Raw genomic sequence first — 15,153 nt, 5'->3', positions numbered from 1 at the left:
TGGGTACAAATTCCTTTCCCTGGGGTCCCAGACAATTCAGTATCTACTAAATACTCTTTGGTATCTACTTTTATTTCACTGCCCTTCTTTTAAACTTTTTTTTTAAAAAAAAGTCTCGATGAAGTTTAAAATGCTGTCCTTGAGGACAGGGTTTGCTGGCTGCAGCAAATGAGTGGAACCTAGCCTTCTTCCTGTTTTATTTTACTTTTAGAGTTTTAATAGACTACAGCTACATCCACTCATTGACATGTTGTCTGTAGCTGCTTATGCCCTGCCGTGAAAAGCTGGATCAGAGAACCATGACCTGAAGGTCAAAACTTGCCTCTTTGTCCTGTTGCGAAATCTCCTGACCCCTGCCCGTGTTTAAGGGTGAAGACTAGTTCTAAACTAACAGTACCATCTATTAAAAATGCAAATTTCATAATAACAAGAATGGGACTTACTTAAAATGGTATCCTTGCCAAAGTAAAAATGAGTAGTTGAACTCAAAAGAAGAAATTTTGAGGTCGAATGTAGTTTTGTCACGGTTATATAAAAGGAAGAGTTGGAGCAACCAGACAACATATCAATATATTAGACAACATGTCTAAGATATTCTCTATGTTTTTCATTTTTAACAACCCAGGAGTAAATAACTCTTTTGGCTCAGCTAAAATTGAACTTGCAATAAAACCACCTAGCCCCTGACACACCTGCAAGACTTAGTTTATGTTCTTACATTTTTACAGATTTGCTTAGGATAAACCCTGCCTGTGGCGATTGATTAGCTCACTCTTAGGATGAGGAACATCCACATGGCTGTTCGGTTTCTTTTCCATAAGGAAACCAGGGACTGCAGAGCAGATGAAGAAAGTAAATTCAGCCCTCTGAAAGCCTGAGACCAGCACCATGCAAGGGCCACCACTGTAACCTCTGCTGGAGGCTAGGAAGGTGGGCAGGGCCAGGCTGGTTGAGACTCCTAATCTCAAAATCCTGTGTCTGATCAAGATAGCCGGCATCGAGATAGAAGCACTCGGTCAGCCTTCCCAAGAAAACGGGCAATAATGTCTCAGAGTCACCTTGAGGAAGTCACATGGAATACTGTTTGGCTCTCTCCTGTGCAAACTTCTTTTTTGCTATTTTAATGGTGACTTTTACGCTAGTGAAAATCCACTCTATATCTCCAGGAACTCTGGCAAGGCCCCCCCAAAGGCTACAACAGCCAAACAAAATAGAACCGCACTAACCACGACAATAAACACAGTGAAATGAGGAGGGATACCCGGATCGATTTGTTAGTTTAATTTTAATGGCAAGCAAATTATAACTTAGTCCCTACAGAGTGAGGGTTAGCAAGGAGCGGGTTCCTGAGATTAATGCCTCAGCCTCCCAGGTAGCATGAATAATGGATGGACTAAAAGGCAAACCGCACAATAATGTTCTTTTATTAATGAAATGAAGACTCGTTGTGATGGCTGGCAATAAATTAGGAAAAGCCAAGGAGCGAAAGTCATCAACACTTACGCCTTTGAAAAATGTAGTTTCTTAAATCCAATAATTACTGCCGTGACAGAAAACATCGCTGCACAACAGAAATGAAGTACATCCCTTGCGAATCCTGCCTGTATTGCAGAGAAATATTTTTGATCCGTAGACTGTAAGTTCTATTATTTGCTAAGAGAAAACACAGCCCATTACAGTAGATTGATGGCGATATTAAACGTTCTGGTAGAGTTCCATAGGTGAACACCATTTTCTGGGCTTCCGGCATTGGAAGACCCTCTGTAGTGCATGCTCATGGAATCTAGAAGACAGTGGCGTAGACAGCATGGCCAAGGTCACATCGTTCTCTGGGCCCGGACAAAAGCTAATTCTCCCAACTTCGACCCACTGCTGTTTCCTAGAGGATTAACTTAAAGCTGCCAGACAAGACAGGCTTTACAGAGATATGTGGTGCCTCCAAATAGCAGAGACAAAGCTGATTCTATAATTCATACTCCCGAATCTTGCCAGGGCTTCCCCTGATATTGTGGTATTTCCTTGTTTAACACTGCACAGGGACCAGATAGAGTTCAAGTTCATTTGTATGTACTTTCAAATTTAACGTCAGAAACAAGGATTTAAAAGATCTGAACAGAACATAGAACATAGGCTTACTTCATCAATAGAAGAGGTCATTGGCCAAATAATTCTTCTGGTTAGGGTCTCCTTACATTTCAGTGTTCCTGGTATTGTGGTAGGCTCAGAGACAGGATAGATGTTAATTCCTTTATATTCCCAGCTATATATGCTGTGTTCAGGTCCCTGAGTTGCTGTGATAACCGGCATATTACAACCATCTCTCACCTGCAGCCAGAGGCTTTGTCAGAGTCAAAAGCTAACATTTTGTGGTGGTTCTTCCATAGAGGACGGGCTTATGTTAGTCTCTTTCTCTGCATCACTTCATTTTCCAATGATAATTTTTTTCAACCAAGCTCCCCCCCCTCCCGCCATACAGAGAGTGGGGACAGAGACATACATGCATTTGAAGTAAATCATACTTAGTTACCACTGATCAGCCTTGGCATCCTAAGGGCTCCTGCTCACCTCTAACCTGTGGAAATTAACATCAAAATGTGATACTACAGTCTTGAGATTCTCTTAGGGGCTCTTAATGGAATGGAGAATCTCCAAGGAGACATTTGGGATTTCAGTAGCAGTCTATACATGCTGGATCCGGCAAAACCACCAACACTGAGCAGAATAAATTACAAAATAAATCTGTCAGGAAGTCTTATGTGTTAATGGGACATTCAGCCCACACCTTAAGACACATTCACTTTGCAAAGGTAGGTGGCGAGGAAGAGACACTGAGACTATCTGATATCTGAGAATCTAGTATGAGTGATACAAAATAAATGAATAAGTGAAACCACCTCCCAGCCATTCAGAAATGGCCTGGAGTTTAAAGTGTGACACAGAATTTCAGAGAACAAATCATGCTTCATGGGCTTCTAGGTGGGTTTCTAGTTTGTTCACGTTTGCATGACAATCTGCTATGAATACATCACTCCGAGGAGTTCTGTTTCCTTGCTGACTCCATCAGTTCTGAAATGCACGAGGGGGTTACAGAATCCAGTTGTAAAGAGTAAATGGTCCATGTCTGAGAGGTGTGCCGATTTTCAGGGCCCTAATTAAAACTCTAAAGAAATCACAAAAGGCAGTACTCACTGTGATCAGACACTGCAATGGGCAAATGCATGAATAACTGGGAAATCATTTTATAAGATACAGGAATAATTTTGCTCATGTTTGAAATACATTAGATTCCAAAGTAGTAACTCTTCATTTCTTGCTGTTTTATAATATTATTCAGAAAGTACATAATCACCTGAAATAATTCTGGATTAGGTGGGAAGTATGTGATACATAGTATTCTGGACGTTTCTGATTGTAGCACGGAGGAATTTACACTAACTTCCAGACATCTGCACATAAAATGTGGCAAGAGAACAGCGTGCAATTAAAAACAAAAGCTTTGGTCAAGAAGGTTCTTGCCAGAAGGAGTTTAGTGGGTGATGTGCTACAGTAGATGAATTGTGATTGGGTCTTGGATGCATATGTTGGGCTAGGAAGAGAAGAGGTTGTGTCAGGTGGTGAGCAACTTGAGCCAGGAGGCAGATCTGAGGGCAACCAAGTGAAGTCTGAGACATGTCAGTGACTGCTTTGATGTTGTGGGAAGGAAGCCCAGGCTAGATTGGTTTAACCACAAACAACACTTATTGCCACCCATAGCCAGACATGTCTGTGGTGGCTTCTAGCTTTGGTATTAGGTGGATTGAGAACTCACTCAAAGCCCAGTTCCCTTCTGGCCTCCACACTTGTCTCACTGAGATGTCTCTGACTTCAAAATCATGTGGTATATAGGATTAGAGAAGCCGTCATCTGGAAAACTGGAATTCAGTGTGAAGGTAAATTTCCAGAGACAGTGTCAGGTGCCCTGTTGACTGGGTAGGTATCTATCCCAAACCTGTCAGCTTAGGTTTGCTTCTAGAAGCAAGCCCACCGCTTCACCTCTCAGAGATGGTGTAGGATCCCTTTTCCTAGAGTCAGTGTGAGAGTGGACAGGTGTCCAAAGGGAAACAAACGCAGAATTGATTAAGGTAACCAGGACAAAGGTGTTATTTTAGAAAAGCCACTATCTGATAGAGATTCACCGTGGATCTACTGATGTTACCAATCAGTTTTGAGTAATAATAGGAACTAGACACTGGAAAATTTTTACTGTCAGTCCATTAAAGGTTGGGACCAGGATTGAGACTTTATGAGGAATTGTAAATAAGCTGGACTTTGTGGAAATTGACCTGTCAGCTGCTTGCAGGATGTACTGGAGACTGGGTACCCCAGAGGGAAGTAGGTGACCTCTGTTGAAACTCGTCATATTTCAATAACCACAGAGTTCATAATGTATCTATCTATTGTGTGCTGTGAACTGTGGAGAATTCAGAGAAGGCATCTGAGACTTGACCATGGCCCTTCGCAGACTGTCAGATGGAGAGAACAGTCATGTGTTGGACACACAGTAAACATACTACATACCATACTAGGAATGGGTATGGACAAAATCCTAAAATGAACCACGGTTCACGGAGTTCTAAATAGAATGTGCTAAGGCTCAGGGAACAGAGGCTTAGGGAGACAGATACCCTCTAGGTGGTTATAGTTACTGATAACTACTTCTGTGACCCAGATAGGCAGGAAACCCTTATTTCTGTGGTGAGCACTAGACCTAGAAGGTCACAGTTCCCCAGATTCACAGTGGGTTGGACTGGCTACCTCCTGATTTACTGTTCCCTATGATTTTCTCTGATAGGCAGCATATAGTCTTGGATACTGGCCCTGGCCCTGGGTCTTCTCCCTGCTACTGGGGATGAGAACAGAGTTGAAGTGAGCAGTGCAAATGTGGAGACTCTGCTCTATCCTTATACAATAGATTACAGAGTAAATGCATTGCTTGGGCCTTGTGTAAGGCAGGCATCCAACTCTTAGTGTAGTATATAGGCAAATTCCTCCACTTATTGAGCCTCAGTATCAGTCCTATAAAGACAGAGCACTGGTCAGAGATGCCCTGGACAGCTCTTTTCACTCTTAAGCATCTGTAAATCCAGTGGAAACTGCCATGTGACCCTTAGTCCAGGACATATGATCACAACACACCTTTCGAAGAAATGTTGTAAAATTCACGAGCGTATGAGCACACAGAGGCTCGCCTAGGAAGGTGACCGTGTAGAAAGCTACTAAGTACGGGAGACTGGCAGGTGGGCTTCTCTAGACAGAGGAGCTAAGAAGGAAGTCAGTGAGGAAAGGAAGGTGAAGGTGAGGGACTGTCTGTGCACAGGCTCAACCTGAGTGCTGCCCCACCGGCCTCTGAGCCAACTACAGTCTGTGTAGCGTCGGCTCATTTCAGTGGCACGTGACTTAGAGCAGTGAATACGCAGGTAACCTTAGGCATCCAAGAGAGACCGAGGGCTGAGTAGTTGAAGGTTGAGAATCACAGAGTCCATGTTAACAAGTCTGCCCCTGAATTGCTGCGCTTGGGGGGAGGTGCAGGAGCCCAGAGGAAGGGAGGGGGAGCTGGCTTGTGGCGGGAGCCTTCTGCTCCAGGCTGCTTAATTGTCGAACATTATCTTGTATCAAGTTACAAAGGAAAAAAAAGAAAGGGTACCTCAGACCTCTGTAGGCCTGCCTTGCTTGTTTAGACCTTCTCAGGACGTCCAATTTTATCTACAGCAATTCTGTGTGAGCCGAGGCCACGCCTGTTCCTTGTCTCTAACACTGAATGAAAGGGCGAGTCAGCCATGGGCAGAGCAGTGCATGCTGCCTCCGTGCATCCTTCCGTGTCTGACGCCTGTGCTGCTGCTCCATCAGCATATTCCAGCCAAAGCCAGGGAGTTTTCCATCCCCAGAAAGGTAGAAATATAACTATATTTTTTATGACCAGGAGACGAGTTTATATTACCCTTGGATTAACTACAGAATGCTTTTTATGTTAGACAGACTAAATAGACATCTGTTTTCTACAAACATCCAACTCCACACAAACAGAACATTCTCAGTTTGCTTTGAAAAGCAAAATACCATGTGTTGTGACTTTACAACGTTTTAAATAAAGTTAGGAATTTAGGTTTGCGAGGCTGAGGCTTTCAGGAAATCGGTGGGTATAAGACCAAAAACTACACGTAGGAGGTCCTTTAAAATTCAATGAGGAGCAGAATCAGAGCAGACTTTTCAACAGAGCAGCCATTGGATGGTTGTTTTGGCCGTTCTGTGAAGCGAGAAGTGAATTATTAAAGTTTATCACCCTCATTGGCTTCTAACACTGTTACTCAGCGTGTGCATCGTTTTTAAAGTGGAAACGGCTCAGCCTAAGTAAGCCATTTACTGCCCGCTTCTACACGCTGTCGCTATTTCGCTCTTTATTACTTCATTTTGGAACTTTGATTGCTTTCTTTTAGATCTAAGACGGTTCTAATGCTATTCTGCAGTCGCATGAGGAGCTTAGTTTTCACTTTGTTCTCAGAACCAGGCTGGCTATAAATTTATCTCAGTTCTTTGAAGAAGCCAACAGTAAAATTTCAAGAGGAGAAAATGGCGGCAAATATCCTCACAAAGGGAAAATAATCTCCTAAAAGCAGAATAGCCTCCAGGCTATGTCCGTTTAAACGGGGACTTGCAGGCAAGGAGACCTTGCCCTACCACTGTAACCCATGTTCAGTATTTTTCCCCCTTTGAGGTTTGTACCTGCTTTTCTGCTTTCTGTCAAAGTTTTGCTATAATGGGCCAGTCTCTCCCCTCACCCATTAAATCCGAAATGAAGTCACCCTGTTCCATACTGATGTTATAATAACTGCTGGGGCTGAAGCCAGGCAGCACATCTCAGAGATAATCTGGGGTTTCCTTGGGAAAATTAGACATAGAGACAAGAGGTTGGAATTCTCAGAGAAGAAGATTTAAAACAAACAAACAAACAAACAAACAAAAAACTCACTTTTATGAAAATTGACTTTGTAAAGTGAAACCCATAGGATATGACCACTGAACTTAATTTCATTCCAAGCTGTGTTCCCTTGCAGACTTTGGCTTCATTAAAATTCACCCTGCCCCTCCCAAGGTTCTGCCACATCCCCACATCAAGAGACAATAAAATCATTTTAGAGTGAAAATGGCTAACAGCAGGCAGAGCTTGTGACTCTGTTTCCAGCTCTGACAGCTTTATCACAGGTCAGCTTTATGACCCCTGTGCCCCTAAGCTGCTAGTTGGCCAACATGACCCAAGGGGCTTTCTTACCTGTCGCAAACATGGGACTGAAGTTCTGTTTTAACGTGGGGGTGATTCTGAAGGCCACCCACCGGGTGATAGATATGAAGCTGGTGGCACTGGGTAGGTAGCTGCCCATGACGTTGCCTGCGCCTGCTGGCTTCGTTAGTAAGGACGATGGCTGTGGATCCAAGCAAGCCATGAGGGGCAGGTTAACCTGGCCAGCATACTTTCCAAGTGCAAACCGTCTAGAGTCTCTCTGCCATGTCCCCTGGCCTAATTGTCCTCTTTCTCATTTTATGACCCTGCTAGACCACCGCTCTTGATAAGGAGAGGCAGGTTTTCCGACGAAGACGCAACCAGGATGTGAGGAGCCGGTACAAGGCACAGCCAGCTCCACCGGAACTCAACTCGGAATCGGAAGACTACTCCCCCAGCTCCTCTGAGACTGTTCGCTCCCCCAATTCGCCCTTTTAATAAGACCCTTTTACTCCAAGTCCTAGCTTAACCCTTTAAGACTCTGAGATTCCCCCTCCCCCCAAACTTCTGTAAAACAGGTTCATCTGATCGATCTAGCACTCAGTGCTGAACGGCAGAACGGAAAGTATGTTTTGGGTACCTTTGTAGCAAGTTCCCTTTACTGAATGAGAAGGCATGTGGTGTTTGTGACAACAGTAATTTGCTGCTAATAGGGGTCCTTAAAGGGTTAAGGCTAATTTGTGATTTTTTTTTAACATAGAAGTAATGAATGTTTTCATCAGTCAAACTAGGATCTGCAGTATGTAACACAGCATATGCTACCCCTCTGAGTGCATAGAATTTTCTTGAGAATCCCTGCTGGGGAACTTTTCAGACCCCTGAGTATATTCACACATATTTCTTGATTTTACTGCAGACCAAGGGGCGTCATTGAGACCCAAAATCTCCACCCCAAGAAGAATATGGGGGAATGGCACATTGCTGATCCTTCCCTGTGGGTTTAGAAAATGACAGGTTTTACACTTCCCTTATGAAGAAGGGAAGTCCCTTTTCCTAAGCAGTAAACTGGTTAGCTGCAAAGACTTCTCTGCCTTGGTGGGAGGGAATTAGCTCTGTGGCCACCTAACCCAAGGGATTGGCAGTGTCTCTCCCTGTCTCCATACAAAGATGTGCTGATGACGCCCCTGAAATGCTGCTTCCCCAATGGCTGCTGCTAATGCCAGGCAGACCCTCGGGGAACCACCTAGCCTTGGCTTGTGCTTGGTGAGTTGGGATCTGTCTGCTCAGGATCAGAAGAGCTCAAGAAACAACTGGTAAAATGAGCAATAAATTACCAGGTGCTCTACAGGGCTGGGAATCCAACCAGCATGGGAAAGCAAGGCTCTGTGTTGTTTTTGTTTTTGTTTTTTGTTTTTTTTTTCTCAGCTGCTTTTACACAGGATGGTAACCACCGGTGTGAAACCAACACAGACTGGAAAAGATCTGGGGCAAGAGGCTAGTGCTTTGCAGAGAGGCAGAAGGAAAAGTTCAGAGGAAACACAATTCAAAAGGTTCTAAAATGGGATTCATAGAAACAAACCGACTTCATGAGTAACTCTAGGTACCAGGAAGTCAGTACCAACAAGTCTCCCAGAAGATACCTTGGGAGGCTGAAGCCGCCACTCCCCCTCATGATTTTCTTTACTTTAGCATGGTCTCTAGTCCTCCAGGAGGGGTGTGTTGCTTTTCTGGTTTGGGCCCAAAGCCTGTGTGGGATTGATTTTTCACTCCTGTTACACAATCTGTCCCCCAGGCCTGAGTTTCTTCAGGAGCCTATTGTGCTTCAGAATGTGGGCTTTGCTCCCTCTTCATGACATCCGTGCTCCAGAGGGACACAGGGGTGTGAGGGAGGCAAGACCCAGCCCAACCAATGCCCTGACGTTTTCTCAGCGTTGACTCAGGAGAGAACGATCTTAGACTCCAGGATGGCTGCAAGTTCCTTGTTTGCTCGTTCTTGCATTGAATGTACTTGGACGTCTTGAAAGTTATGAACAACCTTCCCATAGTCAGGTCTTTATTTTTGAACTCTACACTGATCTGCAAACTGCCATGTTTATACATAGTCATGAAACTATGTTCTGCACATGTATAGATTTTTAAATGACAGAATCCCACATTTCCTGCTCTTTCACATTTAAATATGACAGTTATTTAGATTTTTTCCTTTTTGGGAGTCCAGAAACAATACACATAAAAATCACAAAATGGTATAAATCCATATATTATTAGAATTGGGTGTTGGGACAGGGTACAGACCGTCAGGAAGGGCATCGATTTGTAGATAGAGTTCATATCGGTGAAAGACTAGAACTGGTTGGAAATCGCTGCTTCCCCTGGAACAGAAAAACAAAGTGCTTTTCTAATCAGCAAGTAATGGCATCGCTGAGCCTCAGCTCCATGTGTGTTACTATAAAACACCCTGTGGCCAGTAGCAGATTGCCGCTCTCCTTTCTCTGAATTACTGCTTTCCCCAGTCATTGACGTATGGCCACAGCATCCAGGACTCCTCACGGTGCAGGAGTATGGAATGTTTCCATCAACATTTTCTCATCATGCTGCAGAAGGGCAGCTCAGAAGAATCCAGAGCCCATTCAGAAGGATGATCACAGCGCATCCCTATAGAATTTCAGTGATCTACGCTGAATAAATAGTGGAATGTAACCTGTCAAGTAGAAATATTGAGCAATCAGATGGAATGCAGTAATTCAGTAATCTTGCCAGCATTAAGCTACCAAGACCCTAGATGTCAGAGCTGTAACTCAGAGGGCAAGCAGACAAGCATGAGCTGATGACACCCAGACTGCTTTGTTTTCACCCAACACAAATACCCTCCCCTCAACATTCTCAGAATAGCTCCAGTTTGAAATAATTAAGTGGTGGTCTTCTCTGAATTTCTATAACCAAATCAATCTTATTTTTTATTTTGTGTAGCATAGAATAAACTATGTGCCATTAAGGCTGTGTATCGCTGTAATTATCCACTGACCCATCATGACTGTTTCCATCTTTTTGCGTATTGAATATAACTCTTATGGTGGTAGTCTGGTGATGGGAATTGCCCTTCCTTTACTAGCAAGACCAATCTTGTGGTATTGAAATGATACTTTCAGTTTGAGAGTAGCGTAGTTGAACACTCCTTCCTCACTTGCTTCCTGTAAATCAATTCTGTAGATGAGACCCATTCTATTAATGAATATATTTCCCCATCAACATTATAGAAGGAACCACTTTATTTGTCATGATCAATAAATGTGTGAATTGTTCCAAACCATTAGAAGGAAAAGTTAAGGTCTTTAGTCCCTGGAAATGTTCTGGCTGTAGTCTTCACCTAACTCACGTGTGGTGTGTATTAACATAAGTCAAGGGGAAATATGAATAAACATCGGAAAACACTTGATGCTTTTGCGTTCACTGAGATTTCCCTGTAGTCTGCTTAGCCCGCTTATGAGTGGTGGTTAACAGGCCTGTCACACAGCACTGAGAGAGAATAGTATATCTGTGAATGGGGGCTAAAATGGCAGTCCTTTACCCTTTGAGGCATATTTCAGTTGGAAAACAAAAACACAGGAAAGAAAAATTGTCTCAGAGGGCCACAGAGCTACCGAATCAACAGGACTCAAGCACGTTAAATCATGGCTGTTTGCTGGCCAAAGGCATCGGCCAGACAACTCTATCCCCTGTGCTGAAGTGCAGTTGTGCTGAGGGAGAATTGTCTCCACATTATTGTTCTGCCTCTAGCCCTTCTCTGGGTAAAGTCCTGTCAGCATTTCCATGATAAACTGGAAGGTTTTTAATTTGACCATAAAAATGTGCCTCAGGCTAAAGTTTGCTATTCAGGGCCTGTGCTAAAGAGTGAAGGGACACACCTCACCCTTCTCAACTCCCCAGGAAAAGTCAACAGCAAGATGTCTGGTTCATTGCCTTTATTGTGATTCCAGAGTCTTGGAATGCACCAAGATCCAAGATGGTAATTTTAACATAACTATTCATTTGGATAAGTTCTTTTCAAATGCCTCACCTAACATATATTATAAAATAATTTTTATTATTTTTAACTTTTTTAATTACATGATTCTCTCACTCTCTGTCTCTGTCTCTTTCCCCCTCTCTCTATTTCTCTGTCCGCCCCTCTCCCCGCCTTTCTCCCTCTGTCCAAAGATTTTTAAGAGCTTGAATTCGATCAGCTCAAAGGTCCACTTTTCCCATGAGCTGCCTGCTACTTCCACTGGGACTTTGCAAAAAGAGTTCTCGGACCCAGGGGAGCACGGGTTTGCCTGCTGTGTGGAGAGTCAGAGACATGCTTCTTTGGAAATCTGGGTTTCCGGAATCATCAGATTTCATGAAGTCACTCTAGTTTGTTGGGAGAACAGCGGTCCAAAGAGCCCCCCCCCCCCACACACACACACAATTAACACTTTTGTCAACTCAGATTCGAAGCCAGAGTAAAATAATACACTTCCTACTTTCCTGTTTAAAGGCAAATAAATCAGAGAAACTTGAGGACATATGAAACATTTGATGACTGCAAAAGTAGTGTACACTTGGCCTGTACGGTGCTTACACATGGAGCAGCTAAGATCTGGGACCCTGGGGTATCAGATGGGAACTTGAGTTTGTATGTAATTACATACAGATGGGGGTGCTTTAATCGGCCCTTTTGTTTTTTTAATCATCTCAAATATGCAGCCAGCCTTCCAGTAGCACTAAGGGTCATAAACTGATGGGAAACAGGAAATCCAAGGTAGAGGTTTAGAATGCCTCGGCTCTGCATTTTTTGTTTGTTTCTGTTGCTGCCTCTAACGCGGAGGCCTCTCTGGTCATTTTTCAGTAAGTGAGCATCTAACTGGCAGGTGCCACGATCATGCCGTTTGCCCATGGAGACAAGGGGTGTGGATTTATTGCTTTCTGTCAAGAAAAAGCAATCTCTCAACCGTACCTGTAAATTTCCTCAACATTTTTTGATCAATTAAACTGAGACCCCCCCTTAATGTTACTTTAATGTAAAATTGTATATTTTTGACTGTGACATACTTTATTAATTTTAAGTAATTAGTGCTTAAGCCTTCAGAACTGTTGGTATTAAGAGTAGGACTTTAAAGTGGTGTTAAACAACTTAACAATGCTAATTCATTCCAACTCACTTGTAGTCAGGGACAGAACCAGGAATAGTTCTCTGAGAAGTCTCTTACTTGCCCCTGACATTAAATCCTCGGTGTGTTCAAAGAATAAATAAAGAGAAATTGAAGCTGGTTCAAGGTTAGAGTCATATCCTTGACAACTTTTTAAAAATTTTTTTATTAGGAAATTAATATTAGCCTTTTTCATTCTGGCTGAAAGAGAATTATTAGAGGATTAGTTGAGTGTGAAATTGAATAGTTCTTTGCCCCTGCATACTAAAGAGGTGGGCTGGGGACTTGACACATTTAACAAGTTTCCCTCAAGGTTTTGACTTGGAGAAAACAAATTCAACATTTCCTTTGGGGAGTCCGCCCTTGTCACTGGCTGCATGGATCGGATGACGTAGGTTAGTGTCTGATTTTGGAATCCCAATGAAATAACTTTCAAACGATTTGTCCCCATGATTAAAGGTGGAATGGTATCCAATTTTCCCCCTAATCCTTCAGTTCAAGCTCATAAATTGTAGGTGAATGTGGAATGAAATCATCTGTGATCTATTATGTTCATTTACCAAATGAGCTCTTTTGATGTTGCCTGTTTTTATGTAAAACATGTTCTTAAACTAATAAAGTAATATCTCTTGGTGTAAAAACTATTCGCAATGCCCTTCGCTGCTGCTGGGCATTACATTGGTTTTGGTTGGTTTACATTGCCACGATGGAGTAAAAAAATCTCATACTGCTTCAACTCGGAATTGCCACATTCAGTCCAGAGAGGCAAAACCCAGCTGTGTTCCGGGTTGGGGGCGGGGTATTCTCTCTACGAGGCTTTAAAAATTAGTCATGCGGTCAAAATGTAGCTTTCCCACATGTCCTCCACAGCACAGTATATATTTCATGAGCATAATTCAAAAACAGCTATTCCAAAAATGTCCCTTTTCATATATTACCTTCCTGGCTAGGCCAGTGACTTGGACAAACACAGAGAAATCAAATACCGTTCAGCCTTATTTTATCCTTCGGCCTACGAGCGCAAGCTCTCCGGAGGAGACTGCTATTTTAGCTGCTAACCTGTAATTAGCCGCCATGTTGTTGCCCTTCCCCATTAGGCATTCCACGTGAAGTTTTGACCTTAGAGAAAATTGCAGCGCTGTATGATTTAAGAAAGTTCTTTCCTGTTGAGGCTTCAGTGCCAGGAGATTGAAGAGTCAGCCAGCAAGCGTGATCATAGGTTCCCTGGTGTCACTTTTATGAAGGTGCCAGAGTATCTCCCAGGCTCGTGTAAAATGAACTGTCACCTTCCCGCCCCGCCCTGCTCCCCCACCATGGGCGTTGAAGCCCCTGTTTTCTCCGCCTTTGCTCTCCGGAGAGAACTCGCTGGGTCTCTTCTAGATTCTTCTGGCAATTTCCTCGAAACAGTGACCAAAGCAATTGCTGTGGAAGGACCGTTATCTTGTTTTATGAGACCGATGAGCCTGCCAAAAATCTGCCATTCAAAACTTCCGGTGGTGGGGCGGGGAGCCTGGGTCACAGCTCTGGTGCTGAAGGCGGTAGAGCTGGAAAGGAACGGCCTTCCCTGGTCTGACCTCAGGCTGCTTGGACCAGAGAGCTGGAAAGGGAGGTCCATGATGTACACGGGCGGGCAGTTAGGAAGACAGAGGTCAACGGGCTGTGAGAAACAGGTACAGAAGCATCATGGGATTTTTAGAACATATCTCCTGAACAAAATAAGACAGCCTTTCATCTTAAGTCTTAAGTGGTAGCCAGGTCCGGTCTCCTCAAAGGGGGGCACTTAGACAAGAGATACCCAGCCAGCTGGAACAGCCTGACCCACGCTGGCCATCAGCACTGTGACAGATGTCCAAGCCAGCTTGCCTGCACTTCAGATCATTCATTCAAGTGTTTTTTGAGTGAGAGCCAGAAGCATGGACGACACGTCATTTGAGCTTAGAAAAAATATTGCCCGTTTTATTTATTTATTTATTTATTTATTTTTATTTTTTTATTGCTCTGGTCCAGAAGACACACAAAACAAGAAAATACACTTAAGCTGACAAAGACGCCGTGTATTGGGATTCTTGATTCGACATTCAGGGGACTCATATCTACACCTAGCCTAGCCTTGTATGTTAATGGCAACTTTGATTCTTGAAAAGGTGTGTCTGCCATCTGCTCTTAGGATGGTACACACACCCCGTGGTTCTTGGCTCAGGTCCTGGGCTCTGAGGTAGAAGGCATCCCAGAGTTCTCTGTGCCATCTGGAATTAGCATAATGTTTTAAACTTTTTAATCCTACATGAATACTGGAATATGTCCACCAGTTCAGCAAGCTTAACCAAGACCTACTATGAGCAAGAGAGGCACAGTTTAGGCTAAAAGAAACCATATTATTCCTGTTCAAAAGACACTTATTCTAGCAAGAAATAATCTTCTACGCCCTGGTCATCGTGCGGAGCTACTGATTTATCGTTCACAGATGGCCAAACACCAGTCTGTCAGGGGCACATCCTTACCAGCTTGTGACTGGCTCCCAGCATGTGTAGACAGGGTAGGCTGCCTGCAGTCCAGACATCAGTCACATCTAGACCTGGGGTCCACCCACACCATCAGAAAGGAGAAAAGAAAGGGAGATAGTGAGGGAAGACAGAGCTGATGAAACTAAAGGCAGGAGAGACACAGCCTTATCTTCTGCGCAGTGTCTTACAGGTCTTAAAAAGGAAAGGAAGTGTTGATTGCTTGTTG

At 43.5% G+C, this 15,153-nt stretch overlaps 1 protein-coding gene across 4 annotated transcripts in view; it reads left to right on the top strand.

Moving 5' to 3' along the window:
- Positions 1 to 13,067, top strand: part of Dclk1 (doublecortin like kinase 1) — a 309,975-nt gene extending 296,908 nt beyond the window's left edge. For 3 of the 4 annotated variants that reach the window (XM_052180494.1, XM_052180495.1, XM_052180493.1), the window contains exon 17: positions 7,589 to 13,067. In XM_052180494.1, the coding sequence (XP_052036454.1) occupies positions 7,589 to 7,753 (165 nt within the window). In that variant the 3' untranslated portion in view covers positions 7,754 to 13,067. The remainder of the gene's footprint in view (positions 1 to 7,588) is intronic. The other variant, XM_052180497.1, reaches the window with a different exon arrangement.
- Positions 13,068 to 15,153: the final 2,086 nt, after the last annotated feature.

Source organism: Apodemus sylvaticus, chromosome 4 (assembly GCF_947179515.1).
Source record: "Apodemus sylvaticus chromosome 4, mApoSyl1.1, whole genome shotgun sequence".
In the NCBI taxonomy this organism is placed as follows: Eukaryota; Metazoa; Chordata; class Mammalia; order Rodentia; family Muridae; genus Apodemus; species Apodemus sylvaticus.
The sequence above is the reverse complement of the archived record's forward strand: the minus strand, read 5'-3'. Positions and strand labels throughout refer to the sequence as shown.